The 15035-nt window shown below is 41.3% G+C and overlaps 1 protein-coding gene across 1 annotated transcript in view; it reads left to right on the top strand.

Moving 5' to 3' along the window:
* The first annotated feature begins 11991 nt into the window (after positions 1–11991).
* Positions 11992–15035, top strand: part of RBM45 (RNA binding motif protein 45) — a 474379-nt gene continuing 471335 nt past the window's right edge. Inside the window, exon 1 of the mRNA XM_037740025.1 lies at positions 11992–12108. Coding sequence (XP_037595953.1) covers positions 12007–12108 — 102 coding nt within the window. The 5' untranslated portion in view covers positions 11992–12006. The remainder of the gene's footprint in view (positions 12109–15035) is intronic.

The following is a 15035-nucleotide window of genomic DNA, read 5'->3' on the forward strand; positions in this document are numbered from 1 at the left end:
TGAGTATATTAAGAATGAAACACCACCCTGGATGCTATAACCTTTACAGGTCTGTGTTTCTTCTCCAAAAAATAAAAAGAACAAAGTCACCACTCTCCTCTCCCAACTGGAGGAAAACTCAGTAGAAACTCAACACTCTTTTTCAGTGGGAAATACCTGATGTCATATATTTTGTTTAATAAAGACTGAATTGGCTGTACACTAAGCCAATTTGAGAATGTGATCTGCAACTCACAGTCTTAATTACATGGAAAAAAATTGAATGAGTTTATTAATGCCGTGAAAAGGAACAGTGACCCTACCTGCCAAGTAGCAAGGTGGAAATAATTAATCTGGTCAATTAAAAAGAAGCAGATAATTAAAAACACAAAGACTTCCAGGTGGGGCACTGCATTCAGGTCTTCGGAACTGCAAATTCCTAATGTCGATTTTGGTCTTCTCAGTAAGTTTTCTTTGTCCTTTCCTTAATTTATTTTTCCATGGATCAAATCAAATAGAAAAATCTTTCTGAGCTCTAAAGCATGACTTGTTGCATTATGTCTTATGTCCTAAAATGTTGATTGATTCTAAAGTGCACTCTAGAAGTGCTCCAGGGGCGGTTACCAAGTTCCCAGTAATCGTACCCAAGATTCTTTTCTCTCTTAGTGGGAGTCTGTTACATCTTACTTTCCCTTCAAACTTGTTTGCCCTTTCTGGGGATTTTAATAATATTTTTAAAGTGCTGGAGTCTGAGCCACACTGTCTGGCTTATCTAATCCCATTTATGATCCTATAACCTTGAAGCTTGCCATGGCCTGGCTGTCAGCACCAGATTCTGAATACATATGGCAGTGTGTTTGCTCCATGGAACAGGAAATTAGTCAAACAGTTACTTTTCTACAAATGTTCATAATTTCTCTTGACATTTACAAGCCAGCAGTAGTTCTCAGACATCAAATGATCTCAAACCCCTCGGAGAGCAGTGAGTGGTTATCTATAATGCTGCTCCGTGCGGGTATTTGTGCAGAGTGGCAGTGTGCTCCACTCCATTGCAGCAGAAAGCTTGAGCACCGTCACCCGGTGCTGGTCCAGTCTTTCTGTGCACTGCAGGCACAAGGGAAAAAGAACGTGTTAGTACCTTAATCCTTTTCAACTGGTCCAAGCTCCGTCTGGGGACAAATATTAATATCATTTTAACCATGTCAAAGTTGAAAAAAACAGCATCCAATTTTTTCAATCTGCTCAAGAGAAGACTGTTTTTATGGTGAGAGTCTGACTGTAAAATTCTGGTTGCTAAAGGGGAAAAAACCTCATCTAAGAAAACAAATGTTGCTGTGGTGAAATGCGGTGTGAAAGTCTGTATTTCCTAGGTGTTAGACTTGGCAAGTTAGAAATAGTGAGGGTGGAGAAAGGACGCTTTCCGTGGATGTGCTCAAACACAGTAGTACATATTGTCAGCTCTGCAGGAGGCGTGCTGTGGCCATATGTGCGTCGCGGAGCGAAATGGAATAAACAGCTGCTTCCAGGAATCCAATTCCTGGCAAGGAGGCAAACCTAAGTCCTCCTGTTTCCAAAATAAAAATCACCAGAGGGATTCCCCTTACAGCAGTTCCAGCCAGTAGTTTTATAAAAGCATAAAACATCACTGTATTGTGGTTTATAATAATCCCTTACATTTGTAAAGCATTTTACAGTTTACAAAGTGCTTTACATACATTATCTCATTTGAGCCTCATAACAGCCCTGGAGAGTACTAAGCAAGATATTGAGATCCTCTTTTCACAGATGGGAAAAGGAAGTTCAGGGAATGAAATGGTGAGCCTGGTGTCCTAGCCTGCAGCCATCCAGACAGAGACGTCCAGGGGCTACACTGGGGGACTTGGGGAGCCAGTAAAGGGATTTGTTTTTGTGTAGTTGAGGTGCAAAAGCAACTTTACTTCTCTTTTCTTTGTGCAAGCATCAGCGTGCTCTGTCAAAGGGTTTCTCACACACTTTTTGAAGCAGCAAGGGAGGAAAGTAAGTTGTAAGGGAGCAAGCTGCAGGGGAAAATGGTACTCAGCATACTGAGTGCAGAATGCGGTTTGCCCTTGATGGCAGTCAAAGCCTCCATTTCAGTTTCAGCACATACTTCAGAGATCAGCCAAGGTCACCTCAGAACTGCACAGAGGAAGCAGCTTTGATACTGTTCGGTTGTTCTCAGACACTGCCACCTTTCTACACCATTTGCAGAAAAACAGGCTTTTTATTCCTAGAACTACCAGGCATGTGGTTGTGTGAAGGCAGATTTATAGAAAGAATCTACATAGCCTTTTATGGAGAAAACCCCTCTGATCTTAGGAATTGGTGAGATGCAGAATTGTTCTATCCTGTGAGACAGGGGACATCAAAGGTGGATGCTGTAATGGCCCTGTTGTGGGCTGCTGTAGTCCTGAAATAGAAAACTGCTCTCTGGTAGAGACAGAGACTTCTCTGACGTGTTCCTGGTTACCTGATCAGGTCTTAGTGGGTCTGCTACCACGCCTTGGGATTTGTGCTCTTTGGTTCTAGCTGCAGAATATAGAAGTATAAGCTAGTGGTTAAAACCCAAATCCCGGAACCAAAGTGCCACTGCTCTATGCTTATCAAATGTCTGTGTGTCAGAGGTGTACCTTACCTGAAAACATGGGGCTATACTAATAAAATCAGCTGGGCGCAGTGGCACATGCCTGTAATCCCAGCATTTTGAGAGACTGAGGTGGGTGAATCACAAGTTCAAGAGATCGAAACCATCCTGGCCAACATGGTGAAACTCTGTATCTACTAAAAATACAAAAATTAGCTGGGCATGGTGGCATGTGCCTGTAGTCCCAGCTACTCGGGAGGCTGAGGCAGGAGAATCGCTTGAACCTGGGAGGTGGAGGTTGCAGTGAGCCGAGATCACACCACTGCACTCCAGCCTAGCGACAGAGAGAGACTGTATCCAAAAAAAAATCTGTTGCATAAGGTTGTTGTAGGAATTAAATGGGGAATTATTTGCGAAGTGCTAGAGTCATGATGCCTGGGGTGAGGTAGGTAGGTGTTCTATCCGAGCCCAGCTCTAGCCAGCCTCTTGCTGCTGCCTCACAATGTTTCAGCTATGATGGTGACATCCCTCCTTCCTGTGTCACAAACCAAGAGGCATTTTGTCTCATGTACCTCATGCAATTTAATCATGGATCTTTTCCTGCTGCAAAGCAACCAGGGTTTGTAGGGACACAGAACATTTAGTTGAGTTTACTTACATTGTTTATGTTAAAGCAAAAATTGCACCCCCAAAATTTAAACAGGCAAGAAAGACTTTATTTAAGGTGATTGCAGTAGGGGAGAGAGGCCAGAACTCAGTCTAAATTCAACTTCACTGAAAAAAAGGGTGGCAGAGTCTTTGAGCACCAGAGTGAGAGGGAGATCAGTGGACTATCTGTGTTTGCTAATTGACTTTGCCCAAAGGAAAGCAAACTTCTCATATCTTTATGACAGGTGGTAGTTTTACAACTTGGAGCAAGGCACCCACTGAAGTTAGGCTCCTATCATTCCACAGGATATGTTATGATTCTCAGATTTATCTTCTTTGATGATTATATTTCAAGGACATTGATTCCAGATCTTTGAGAAACACATTTGTGGGTAGTAAAACTGGCAAGGGATGTTTTGAAAGATTTACATATATCTCAAAGGGGCAGAGAACAAATTTACAATTAAAAGTTTTCTAAAGAAAATAAGACCTGGGCTACATAGTGAGACTCCATCTCAAAAAATTTTTTTAAAAATTAGCCAGACATGCTGGTGCACCCTTGTGGTCCCAGCTACTCCAGAGGCTGAAGTAGGAGGATCACTTGAGCCCAGCAAGACCCTGTCTCCAAAAAAAAAAATGCCCTAAGAAAAGAGAGGTCAGAGCCTCAAGTCAGGAATAAGCCTGTCTGAAGTTCAGCCACGCTGAGGGAAATATCAAGGCCATCTGGGTCCTTGGTGGTTTAGAAATTGGGTAGCAATTTGATACAGAATTCCCTTCCACAGAATTCCTTTTGAAGGTGAACCTAAGAAGTACAGTGTCCCTGCTAGGCCACAGTAGGAGGCCAGCTTCTTTCAGTCACCTGAATGTCCAGTCTCAGACCTTTCTCTGTTCAGAGGGCAGCTAACTCTCACTGACTGAGAAAGGAGACAGGCTTATTTTACTTTCTGACTTGACCTCTCTGAGTCCAGGTCCACTTGATAAGGTGATACCCCTTCCCTGGACCAAAGAGTGACACTTTGCCCCTTCAGTCCATCCAAGGCCCTGCGGTTTGGAAAGAACTACATAGCAGAGAAAAAGTCGAGACCCCTGCTAATTAGGACTTTGCCCTGAATCTCAAAGGGGATGCACTTTAAAGGTAAAAGCCTGATCACAGGAAGAAGACTCTCTGTGGATTCCTATTCTCAACCTAGGTCACAACTAGCCCATCAGCATTCAGATACACACCCACTCCTTTCAGGAGAACTCTGCTCCCAAACCACCCCTAGTCATTTGGTCTGCAGAAGACATCTTGGACTTCAACTAAATGGTGAATGATGGCTGCTGCTCTTTAAACCTCACAAAACAATAAGATGCAGGGTGGTCGGGAGGTGGGGGGCGCTTCTTGTTGCATGGAAAAAGGTGGGTCTGAAATCTACTGGTCAGATTTATTTTTCAATATTTCTACCAGGGTGAGCTGTAGGTGTGCTCATCTCTTCACCTCTTATGCTGTGTCTGCCAGTCTCATCCAATGGGCACATTCATTTTCAGGGATGATACAGTTATTTATTTATTTAGAGACGGAGTGTTGCTCTGTGGCCCACGCTAGAGTGCAGTGTCATGATCTCAGCTCACGGCAACCTCTGCCTCACAGGTTCAATCAATTCTCCTCAGCCTTCTGGATAGCTGGGATTACAGGCACCCACCACTACTCCTAGCTAATTTTTGTATTTTTAGTAGAGACAGGTTTTCACCATTTTGACCAGGCTGGTCTTGAACTCCTGGCCTCAAGTGATCTGCCTGCCTTGGCCTCTCAAAGTTCTGGGATAACAGGCATAAGCCACTGTGCCAGGCCCAGGGATGATACAGTTTAAATTGCTATCAGAAGTATTTCCCAAATTTGCAAGGCACCTTTCCTCTTCTCTCTCTCTTCCTTTCCCCCTTGGGGCATTAGGCCCCATTTTTGTGTAGGACAACGTTTGGTTTCCTTCCTGCTCTGCTCTGGGAGGGAAGCAGGGGAGAAGAAAATGATTGCTGGAATATTAAAGGAGCTATATTACCCATGGGCCATTCTGATCCTCCTCTGGGCCTTTTGTGTACAGGGATACAGTAGGGTGGTGGCCAGTTCTTGCTGTAGCTCATGGGGTTTTGGCTATAGAAATGCTACAGAGCTGTAGTTAAATTGCATTTTGCTCATTCAAAGGAGCCACTTTCAAATCTTAAGGGAGACTCTGACCTGCGGAAAACCAAATGTTAAAAGTCGGCAGATGTTTGAGCAAGATGAAGTGCAACACCAGAGGTCTCTGTCGTTTGCCGCATGCAAGGCCTATGAGGGTAAATGCAGCATGCTCAAAGTAGCACAGATTTACACTAATCTTTGCCTAGGCAAAGTTTTCAGAAGAACTCAACAACCTTTAATGCGGATTCTAAAAGGGTGGTATGTGCTTAGAGCACCTGTGGTTAAAAGAACATGAAGCTCTAGACATTTGGGGAAGAGACAAAGAGCCTGCTAAATTGTGCAAGATACAGGTGCTGACCTGGAGTTTATAAGGGGAGAAAGGACAAATCCGCTTGGAAGAGACCCACACTCTGCAGTCTAGAACACATGGGAAGACACAGACCCAACTCACAGGAAGCCACATGTTGCCTACAGCAGGCCAACAGGCTAAGCACATTGAAAGGGTTAACCACAGAGCAGAATAATGGAAGAAATCTATGTAGCAATGTGAACAGCCTCACAAAAACTTCCAACCAAGACCAGCCACATAGTTTTCAAAGTCCAGTGGAAAATGAGGTCTCTTGTTCATAAATTATTAAGAATTTCAAAACAGTGACAGCAGAAATTAAGCCAAACACAAAGGGGATCCTCCTATGTGTGGAACCTTGTGTGACTGCACAGGCCCCGCACCCATGAAGTGGGCCCTGTGTCTCCAATAGAATCAATCCAAATGTGTGGGGTATATCACCAAAACACTCTGATGCACTAATTTTACTTAGCAGGAAAGACCTTTGTCCTCTCCACAGAGCAGCCATGCTAACAGAAGGAAGAGAGGTGGGGTGGACCTTCCTCGGATCCAGGCTGAACAGGGCTTTCCTCACTCTGAGGTGCAAACTCTGATTCTCTGTCTCCTTCTAAGGTGATGGGGGTTCCTGTTTTAAGCTGTCTGCCATTATGTGTGCCGGGTCTGAAGTTGCATTGGTTCTGTGAAAAGATTTCTCTTACACATGATTTCTTTTCCATCTCTCCTTTTCTTAGCAAACACATTGCTCTTTAAGAGATTCTGGAAGGCCAGGCGCGGTGGCTCACGCCTGTAATCCCAGCACTTTGGGAGGCCGAGGCGGGTGGATCACGAGGTCAAGAGATCGAGACCATCCTGGTCAACATGGTGAAACCCCGTCTCTACTAAAACTACAAAAAATTAGCTGGGCATGGTGGCGCGTGCCTGTAATCCCAGCTACTCAGGAGGCTGAGGCAGGAGAATTGCCTGAACCCAGGAGATGGAGGTTGCGGTGAGCTGAGATCGCGCCATTGAACTCCAGCCTGGGTAAAAAGAGTGAAACTCTGTCTCCAAAAAAAAAAAAAAAAAGAGATTCTGGAAAAAAAATTTTTTTTTTTGTGCTCTTTTATTAGATATATGCTGTAATTTCAAACTGATTACATGATGTCTGGCTTTCCCTGAACGCCAATTCAATATCCTGAAAAAGAGGAAGCTTTATTGCAAAGCTGAGGCACATGCCAGGAGTGGGGTCTGGTGGGGAGTGCTGGTACTGGCAGAGCTGCTGATTGTTTTGACTCCACCCCCTAAAATCTCAGGCTGGGTGCGGCTCCTTCACCTCTGTGTTGCTTTTTACGTGGACTTTTTCATCCTCTTGAATTATGTTTATTTTGCAATTATAAACCTTTTTTAAAAAAGACAAATCATTCACAATGCTACAACCTTAATACTTCAACTGTTTTCACTTTTCCACATTCTCTTATGGTCCTGGATTAACGTTTTGATTGTTGCATTCATGCTGGAGTTACAAATTTTTGTTCTGGTATAGCCAAATTTTAATCCCTTCTGTACTCATAAAGGTAAAAATCATTTACAAATTTAGAGAACAGGAAGGAACAATAAAGCCAACAAGAGGCCTTAAAATTGCCTGCAAATAGAAGGTAAAGATTATGCAATAATTATAAACTTTTTTTCAATAAAAGACAAATCACTCATAATTCTACAAACTTATTACTCCATCTGCCTTTAAATGACTTAGCATTCAGAGGCAGTGAGCCCAACAGAATAGAACTGAAGTGATTTTAGTGGTTAGCTATTTTATAGAAGAGAAAACAGTGTCTCGGCGGTTAAATGAACTGCCCAAAGTTACACAGTCCCTAGGTGCAGTCAGGACTAAAGCGGGCTGTGGAGGACTTTTCCACATAAACCAAATAATCCTATTTCCACACTAGTAACTTTCTGTGGGACATAAGTTCTTTCAGTGTCATAGCCTTTGTTTGTGGAATGAGGAAGTTGGAAGAGGTGCTCTTAAAAATCCTTCCAACTCTAAAACTTTGAATCCAACTCAAAATTAACCCAATTGGATCCCAGCCTAGTCAGCCCAGGATTACCACACACATAATGAAAAATGTGGTAATGATCAGAACACTCACGATTTTAACAAGATGTTTCGTGCAGAGGCTAACTGGATTCTTAGAAAAGCTGAAGGCTGGATCTCAGACTGCACTGTGACAAAATATCCGCTGTCAGAAGGATCCCCAGGCTGGTGCCGACACCGTAAAATGACTAACTCAGAGTAAAGGGAGGCAGTGTTCAGTAAACAAGTGGAGGGGTGATCCTGTTTCCGGCAAAGATCCTTGAGCTTAAGAGGATTTTCCAAGCAGAACACGGCTCCCTCTTCTGGTAGAATTTGTGGTCCGAAATGGGGGGAAACATCCTAAGATTAGAACAGATTAGAATGGTAAGGAAATGTGGGGGAAAAAAACCCCCAAAAACATAAAGTTTCAACTCTTCAAACAAGAAAACAGAGTTCTAGAAAGTTTAAAATTGTTTTCCCATAAATTTGTTAGGCAACATTCTCCTGAGGAAATTTTTACCATAGGTGGTGAAAATATCTGACTAAAAATGTGTAGCTAGCTTTTTGAAAATACTGAATCAATAGTAAATAAAAATCACACTTTTGATCAGTGAAGAGTAGGGTTCTCCCCACACTCTCACATGAAACTCTGTGTTTCATTTGCCTTTACCAAGGTTTCTTAAATTCCAGTCATTCAAGTATCACCAACATGCTTCTTGCCGCAGCCTAGTACTGTGTGTATTATTATTTAATACTTTGTCTTCAATAAAACCATTTTTTTTTTACATTTTAGCTTCATCCTAAGCAATAGAATCCATGAAATTTCAGCTTTGATGCGTTAAGTATATACGTGTATGCATGTGCATGTGAATGGGTACACATACCATACCCACGATAAAATAAATACATGGCTCTTGAAAAATGTTCATCTGTGTGCCAAATTCATCTCTGTTAATTATCGTATGCATGTAACATGCTTTACAAATGTATGCATATGTGTGTGAACGGGTACATATACCATACACGTGATTAAATACACGACCCTTGAAAAATGTTATCTGTGTGCCAAGTTCATCTCCGTTAATTATCACATGCGTGTAATGTGCTTTACAAAACACTGAGGTAGCATCTCATGTCTAAGTCATGTAAATACAGTCATCACAATATCATCATTCTTTGAAAGGCAAGTTGTTGATTGCCTTTCTTCACCTGGTCTTTCCCTTGTGCCTTATCCTCTTTCTTGAGGCCTTTCTTCATCTCCTCTCCATCCTCTGACAGTCATTTGGTTTAGTATTCATATTTCCTTTCCCCAGTGTGGTAAGGAAAACTTCTTTCTCTACTGCCCACTGGGGACTGTGCCTCATTTGATACTGAACTCAGGGAAACCATATTGAAACAAACTGGCATTTGACAGGATGAATAAAAAGACCTTTGTATCCCTGTCATTTTCTAGGAATTGGGGCTTGAAGAATATTGAAAAGTGATGTTATTTCTATTTCATCCTCATAGTCAACCTTCTCTGAGGAAATAGCACATAAACACAGAAAGGCCAATGTACAAAAACATGTTTAATAAATTATTCCTTGAGGAACAGAATAGAGTCTGTTTTTGTTCGGGCACTGTGAAGGCTGCCATATCTGCAGGGAAGAATGGAGATGAGAAAAAGGCTGATCTTCATGAAATCGTTTCCTTTATTAAACATTCCTGTGGAATTAATTCAAGCTCTGTTTCTTCAGTAATAAAAGCAACCATTATGCATTTATTGCTGGATCAATACACTCAGTTCCCAGTTAGTTATAACTCGATACTGCTGTGAACCCCCACTTATTTACAGTGAATTATCTGTATTGAAGCTGACCCACAAAAGATCAGTTTTGAAAAGTCTTGTCATTGTAATCTGTTTTCTTTGCTCTAACCTATTATATCATCTGTGTTAGCTCTTAATAAGAAGTGAATAAATAGGCTGGGCATGGTGGCACATGCCTGTAATTTCAGCACGTAGGTCGAGATGGAAGCCTCACCTGAGGCCAGGAGTTCAAGACCAGCCTGAGCAACGTAGTGAGACCCCATCTGTAAGATTAAAATTTAAATTTAAAAAAGAAATGAACAAATAGCCTTTCAACATAAAATATTACACTTTTAAGTCACTTTGGACCTAAAGAGCTCAGAAATATTTGCTTCAAGTGTAAGCCATTTTATAATAAGAAGTGCATTACATAAAGTTACATAGAAAACTCTTCTCCCAAAGGAAAGAATTGCAGTGGCTAAATTTTCGTTTTGGTGACATTTGCATAAGAGTTTCAGAATCATATGAAAGATTTTTACCAAGTAGCCTATGATAAGCCAAACATGGATAAAAATGAAAGTTACAGCAGTATAATTCTACATACTTCTCGTTCTGTAGAAATGTAAGCATATTTAATTCTAACAGCAGCTGATCCTGAAAAGACTAAAAAGCTAATACAAGACTCTGGGACCTATGGGGAGGAATGGGTTCTCTGCATTTACCATGGCTTCCCAAAGAGGTTCTTTCGGATAGCAAACAGATGGAAACCCCATAGAGAGGCAGATTCCTGCTGTGACTATCACAGGACTACATCGTGCTTTGTAAATGACATCAGCCAGGAAATCAGTGACTGGAATTTCAGATTTCATAGAAGGATTTTGCTTCGTTTTTTTGTAGGCCCGAAGATGGCAGGAGGAGGCAATAAATTCTGCCTTAGAACCTCTCCTGGTAGATGTTTAAAGAGATTGTATGAGTAAATCAACTGTCCCAATCCCCTGATGTGATATGGACCATCCGGTTTGAATTTGAATTTCTTGCGTTCTTCTTTTAGAGAACTGAAATAAGCCAACAACTCAGAATAAGCTGGCCTGATAAGTAGACTGCAATGCTGAGGGGGATTATCAGGAAGAACTAAAGTATTTACTTTTTATGAAGCTTTTCCTTTAACTAGATTTATAGCCGGAAAGGGTGAAAGCTGAAATAGTGCTGTACATAGATTAGCATTTTTCACCAGAGAATAGATTAGGCTGTCTCACTTCAACGCTTAGGTTCACTCTACATAAATAAATGCTGTGAGATTTTACAGAAATCACCGTCATGAATGTGGGGGAAATTCTAAAACTGGGGAATATGTTTTCTATGAGTTGCTATATGCATTGGTATTTACCTTGTGTTTTAGCCAAGAAGCAGTAAGCAAGGTTTAGACTTAGTTCTTTGGGTGGAACAATTTAACTCTATTTATTTTTATATAAGTGAATGCTCTTCCAATGAATTCATACCCAATTTTATGTGTAGCTATTGCAATTTCAAAAGACTTGATGAGCAATCAATACTAATGAAGTCAAGGTTTTGGGTAACACATTTACAGAAGTCAGCTGATTTTGTCCTACTCACCTGAATGTAAGGAGTGATGCTGTTTGGAAATATGCATTAAGATTCATCACCTCCTGATTAATACTCAAAATGAGTGGCCTATGTATGGTGCTAAAAAAAAAAATCAATGACACTTTGGATGATGAGGCATCCTTTATTTAAGGTGTGTGTGGGAACTATTTCCATAGGTATACAGGTCCACTGCAAGGGATTTTGCAGTAGGGGAGACTGACTGGGCTCAGATCCACATACAGCATGAGCAAGTGGGAATTTACAGCCAAGGAGCAGGGTGGGGGTCCACAGATGGAAAAGTAGTAAGAGGAAACATTAGGACTAAGTGGGCATTCTGGCCAAACTGGCATAACAGGATTCTTGCTGAAAGCAGGCTGGGATGCTCAGACATGGCTGAGGAATGGTGGAGAATGAAACACCCAGTAACATATGGAGGATAATCAGATATGGAGGAAGGGGGATTCAACTAAGCCAAGGATTCTTGTTAAAATTGGACAGTTCAGGGACAAATATGGAAGTCCAAAAGTCCAACTTTTCAAGGCTACTTGAAAAGTTCAGGGGAGCCTGAGTAGAGTTTTGTCAAAGAGAAAATCTTTGTTCATGGTAAGTGTGATCTGGGTGCTTTTAAAGACAATAAGCAGAAAAATATGGCTCAAACAAGTTTAAATAATAAGATATTATTATTTCTATTCTACTGAAGACTCAGAGGTAGGTCAGGCTCCAGGATCATCAAGGACTGAAATTATATTTCTTAGGTATCTTCAAAGTTACCTTCACCCAAAGTCACCATGACCCTATGCCAAGATCACAAACTGGTGGCACCAGATTCAGATCAACAATGCTAGATGAAGAAGAGAGACTTTTTCTTATATCCTTTTGTTTCTTTAAAGGGGTGAAGAAAGCTTTCCCGGCAGCTTTACAGGAGACTTCTTGTGTCTTGGTAAGTATTGGGTCACATCCTTCTTCCTAAATCAATCATGGAATGGGAAATTATAGTGATCACTTAGAACAGTGGATCTCAACCTTGGCTGCATTTTAAAAGCTCAGGAAAACACAGATACCTGGGTTCCATCCTTGGAAATTCTTCTTTAGTTGTTTCGTGATGCAGCCAGGGGCATGTGATATGGTTTGTATCTGTGTCCCCACCCAAATCCTATGTTCAGTTTTAATCCCCAGAGTTGGAGGTGGGACCTGATGGAAAGTGATTGGATCATGGGGGTGGATCTTTCATCAATGGTTAACACCATCCCTTTGGTGCTGTTCTCATGATTGTGAGTTCTCACAAGATCTGGTTGTTTAAAACTGTGTAGCACCTCTGCCCTCCCGCTCTCTCTTGGTCCTGCTCCTGCCATGTTAGATGCCTGCTCCTGCTTTGCCTTCCACCATGAGTAAAAGCTCCCTGAGCCTCTCCAGAAGCAGATGCTGCCATCCTTCCTGTACAGCCTGTGGAATCATGAGGCAACTAAACCTTGTTTCTTTATAAATTACCCAGTCTCAGGTAATTCTTTATAGCGGTACAAGAATGAATTAATACAGCAGGAGAGTTTTAAAAGCGTCTCAGATGATTCTACTGGGCAGTCAAACATTTTGAGAACCATCAGTTTAGACCAAATTTTTGGGGTTGGGAGTAGAATAAAGTTGGAGAATTCATACTGAATTATAAACCAATATAAGGCTGGGCACAGTGGTTCATGCCTATAATCCCAGCACTTTGGGAGGCCCAGGCAGGTGGATGGCTTGAGTCCAGGAATTCGAGACCTGCCTGGCTAACTTGTGAAACCCTGTCTCTACAACAACAACAACAGCAAAAAAGAAACAACAACAACAACAAAAAACCCCATAAAAATTAGCCAGGCGTGGTGGTGTGGACCTGTAGCCCTGGCTAATTGGGTGGCTGAAGTGGGTGGGATCCTTGATCCCAAGAGGTCAGGGCTGCAGTGAGCCATGATCACACCACTGCTCTACAGCTTGGAAGACAGAGTGAGACCCTGTCTCAAAATAAATAAATCAACATAACCATTGAGTATTATTAATTTCCAATGCAAATTTTTAAAAAAATGTATGTGCATCTATAAATGCATACACGGGACTGGAGTCTGGTTTAGAGGAATCCATATTCATAGGAAGAACAGATGAATGTGGCTCATATATTAGGAGAACAAATTGGGTGCATCCAAAGTCAACCAAAAGCATTTGTATGCATGGTTATGATAATGCACAGTCACTTTTGACTTTGGCAAAGGTAAACTAATAAACTAAGTAGAGACGACAGTAAAGGAATTCAGACATGCCATTCCAAAATATGCTGCCATGGCATATTAATTATTTTGAAATAGAGGCACTTGAGAAACAGTAGGTACAGGAAGGGTACTCTGATCTTCTCTTTTCTTCCCAAAAGCAGAAGATGCAACTCCCATGTGAAGGATACCCTCCCTATACCAGTACGAAAGAAACAACATTCTCATCACCAGAGATGGGGAGTTGAAGCTGAGAGAAATCTGTACAAACTTTGTTAAACTAACTTATCCTCCTAGTTACTTTTCTACAATTTCCACACTTTGCTCAAACTACAATATAAGTGCTTAGGCCTAGCCACTTCTTTGGGTCTTTGTTGTCCTTGTGGGGTCTCCCATATACATGTAAATAAAATTGTATGCTTTTCTTCTGTTTAATCTGTCTTATGTCAGTCCTAGCTGAAAACCCTGAGGACAGAGGAATATTTTTCCTCTCTTACAACAGTAAATGACACTTAGGAGTCTTTGAAAACAAAAAGAGTATTTTCATATTCTTAAATTTTGAAAACCCTTCTTAGCTTCCACTATCAAATTGTATAGCTTTTAGTTACTTCAGTATTTTTTAAATTCCTTCTTTGAAAGCCAAAGATTTCTTAACAATTATCGAGTGCATGATTTAAAAAAAAATTTTAAAGAAGTTTCACTGGTTTAAAAGCTACATTTGAGTGAATCAGAATATGCCAGACTTAGTGCCTCTAAAAAAAATTCAGATCCTTCATCTGTTCCATTTATTCATTTTTCATCATTTCTTTAGGTTGGGCATCAGGGTTATTTTAGTCTCAAATATTTTGCATCACAACCTTCACACCAACATACAGCAGCCACAGAGTCACTATTGTGTTTGTACAGTACAGTGGTTCTCAACCTTGGCGACACATTAGTTATCTGGGGGACTTACAAAAACCTGACCCCTCCTCCCACTCCCATCTCCATAAAAGTAGAATCTTTAGGGGTTAGAGCCAAGGCGTCTTTACTTTTTGAAAAGCTTACCCACTGATTCTCATGTAGAATGTGGACTAAGAATTATTAGCACAAAAAGAAAAAAGAAGGTAAATAACAGGGACTTAATCGTGGCTCAATTGTTTGCTTACTTTTAATTTTTCCTCCCCCAAACCTAAGCTGAAAGGAGCAATCGATCTCCTGGAAGACGGTAAGTGTTCAGGAGTTTAGCTCAAATGGACGTTGCAAGTAAGGGTAAAGCTTTATGGGACCTCAAAAGTCTCTGGTAACACTTTGTAAACACTTGTGAAATCAGCTGGCACTATGCTGGGAGTTCTGAGTAGGTGCCTCACAGCTCTTTCCACTTAAGGTGTAGAGAAGCCTTTTGACGGCCATTTTTATGTGTTTGTGGTGGCTGGAAACTATAATGAAGAGAAGAAAATCACTGACTCTAAGAAGAATCATATAAGGTGATTTTTTCAAAGCGGTGATGAAACAACAGGTGAGTCAGTAATCTTTGTGCCCAGCCCAGATTGCACTGCCACTAAATCTGCACTGCCACTAAATCTGTGCTGCCACAAGCAGCATAGCATACCTGCTCAGGAACCCTCAACACACTTTTGTAAACTACAGT

The sequence above is a fragment of the Cebus imitator genome, unplaced genomic scaffold, assembly GCF_001604975.1.
Source record: "Cebus imitator isolate Cc_AM_T3 unplaced genomic scaffold, Cebus_imitator-1.0 Scaffold78, whole genome shotgun sequence".
NCBI classification, from domain to species: domain Eukaryota; kingdom Metazoa; phylum Chordata; class Mammalia; order Primates; family Cebidae; genus Cebus; species Cebus imitator.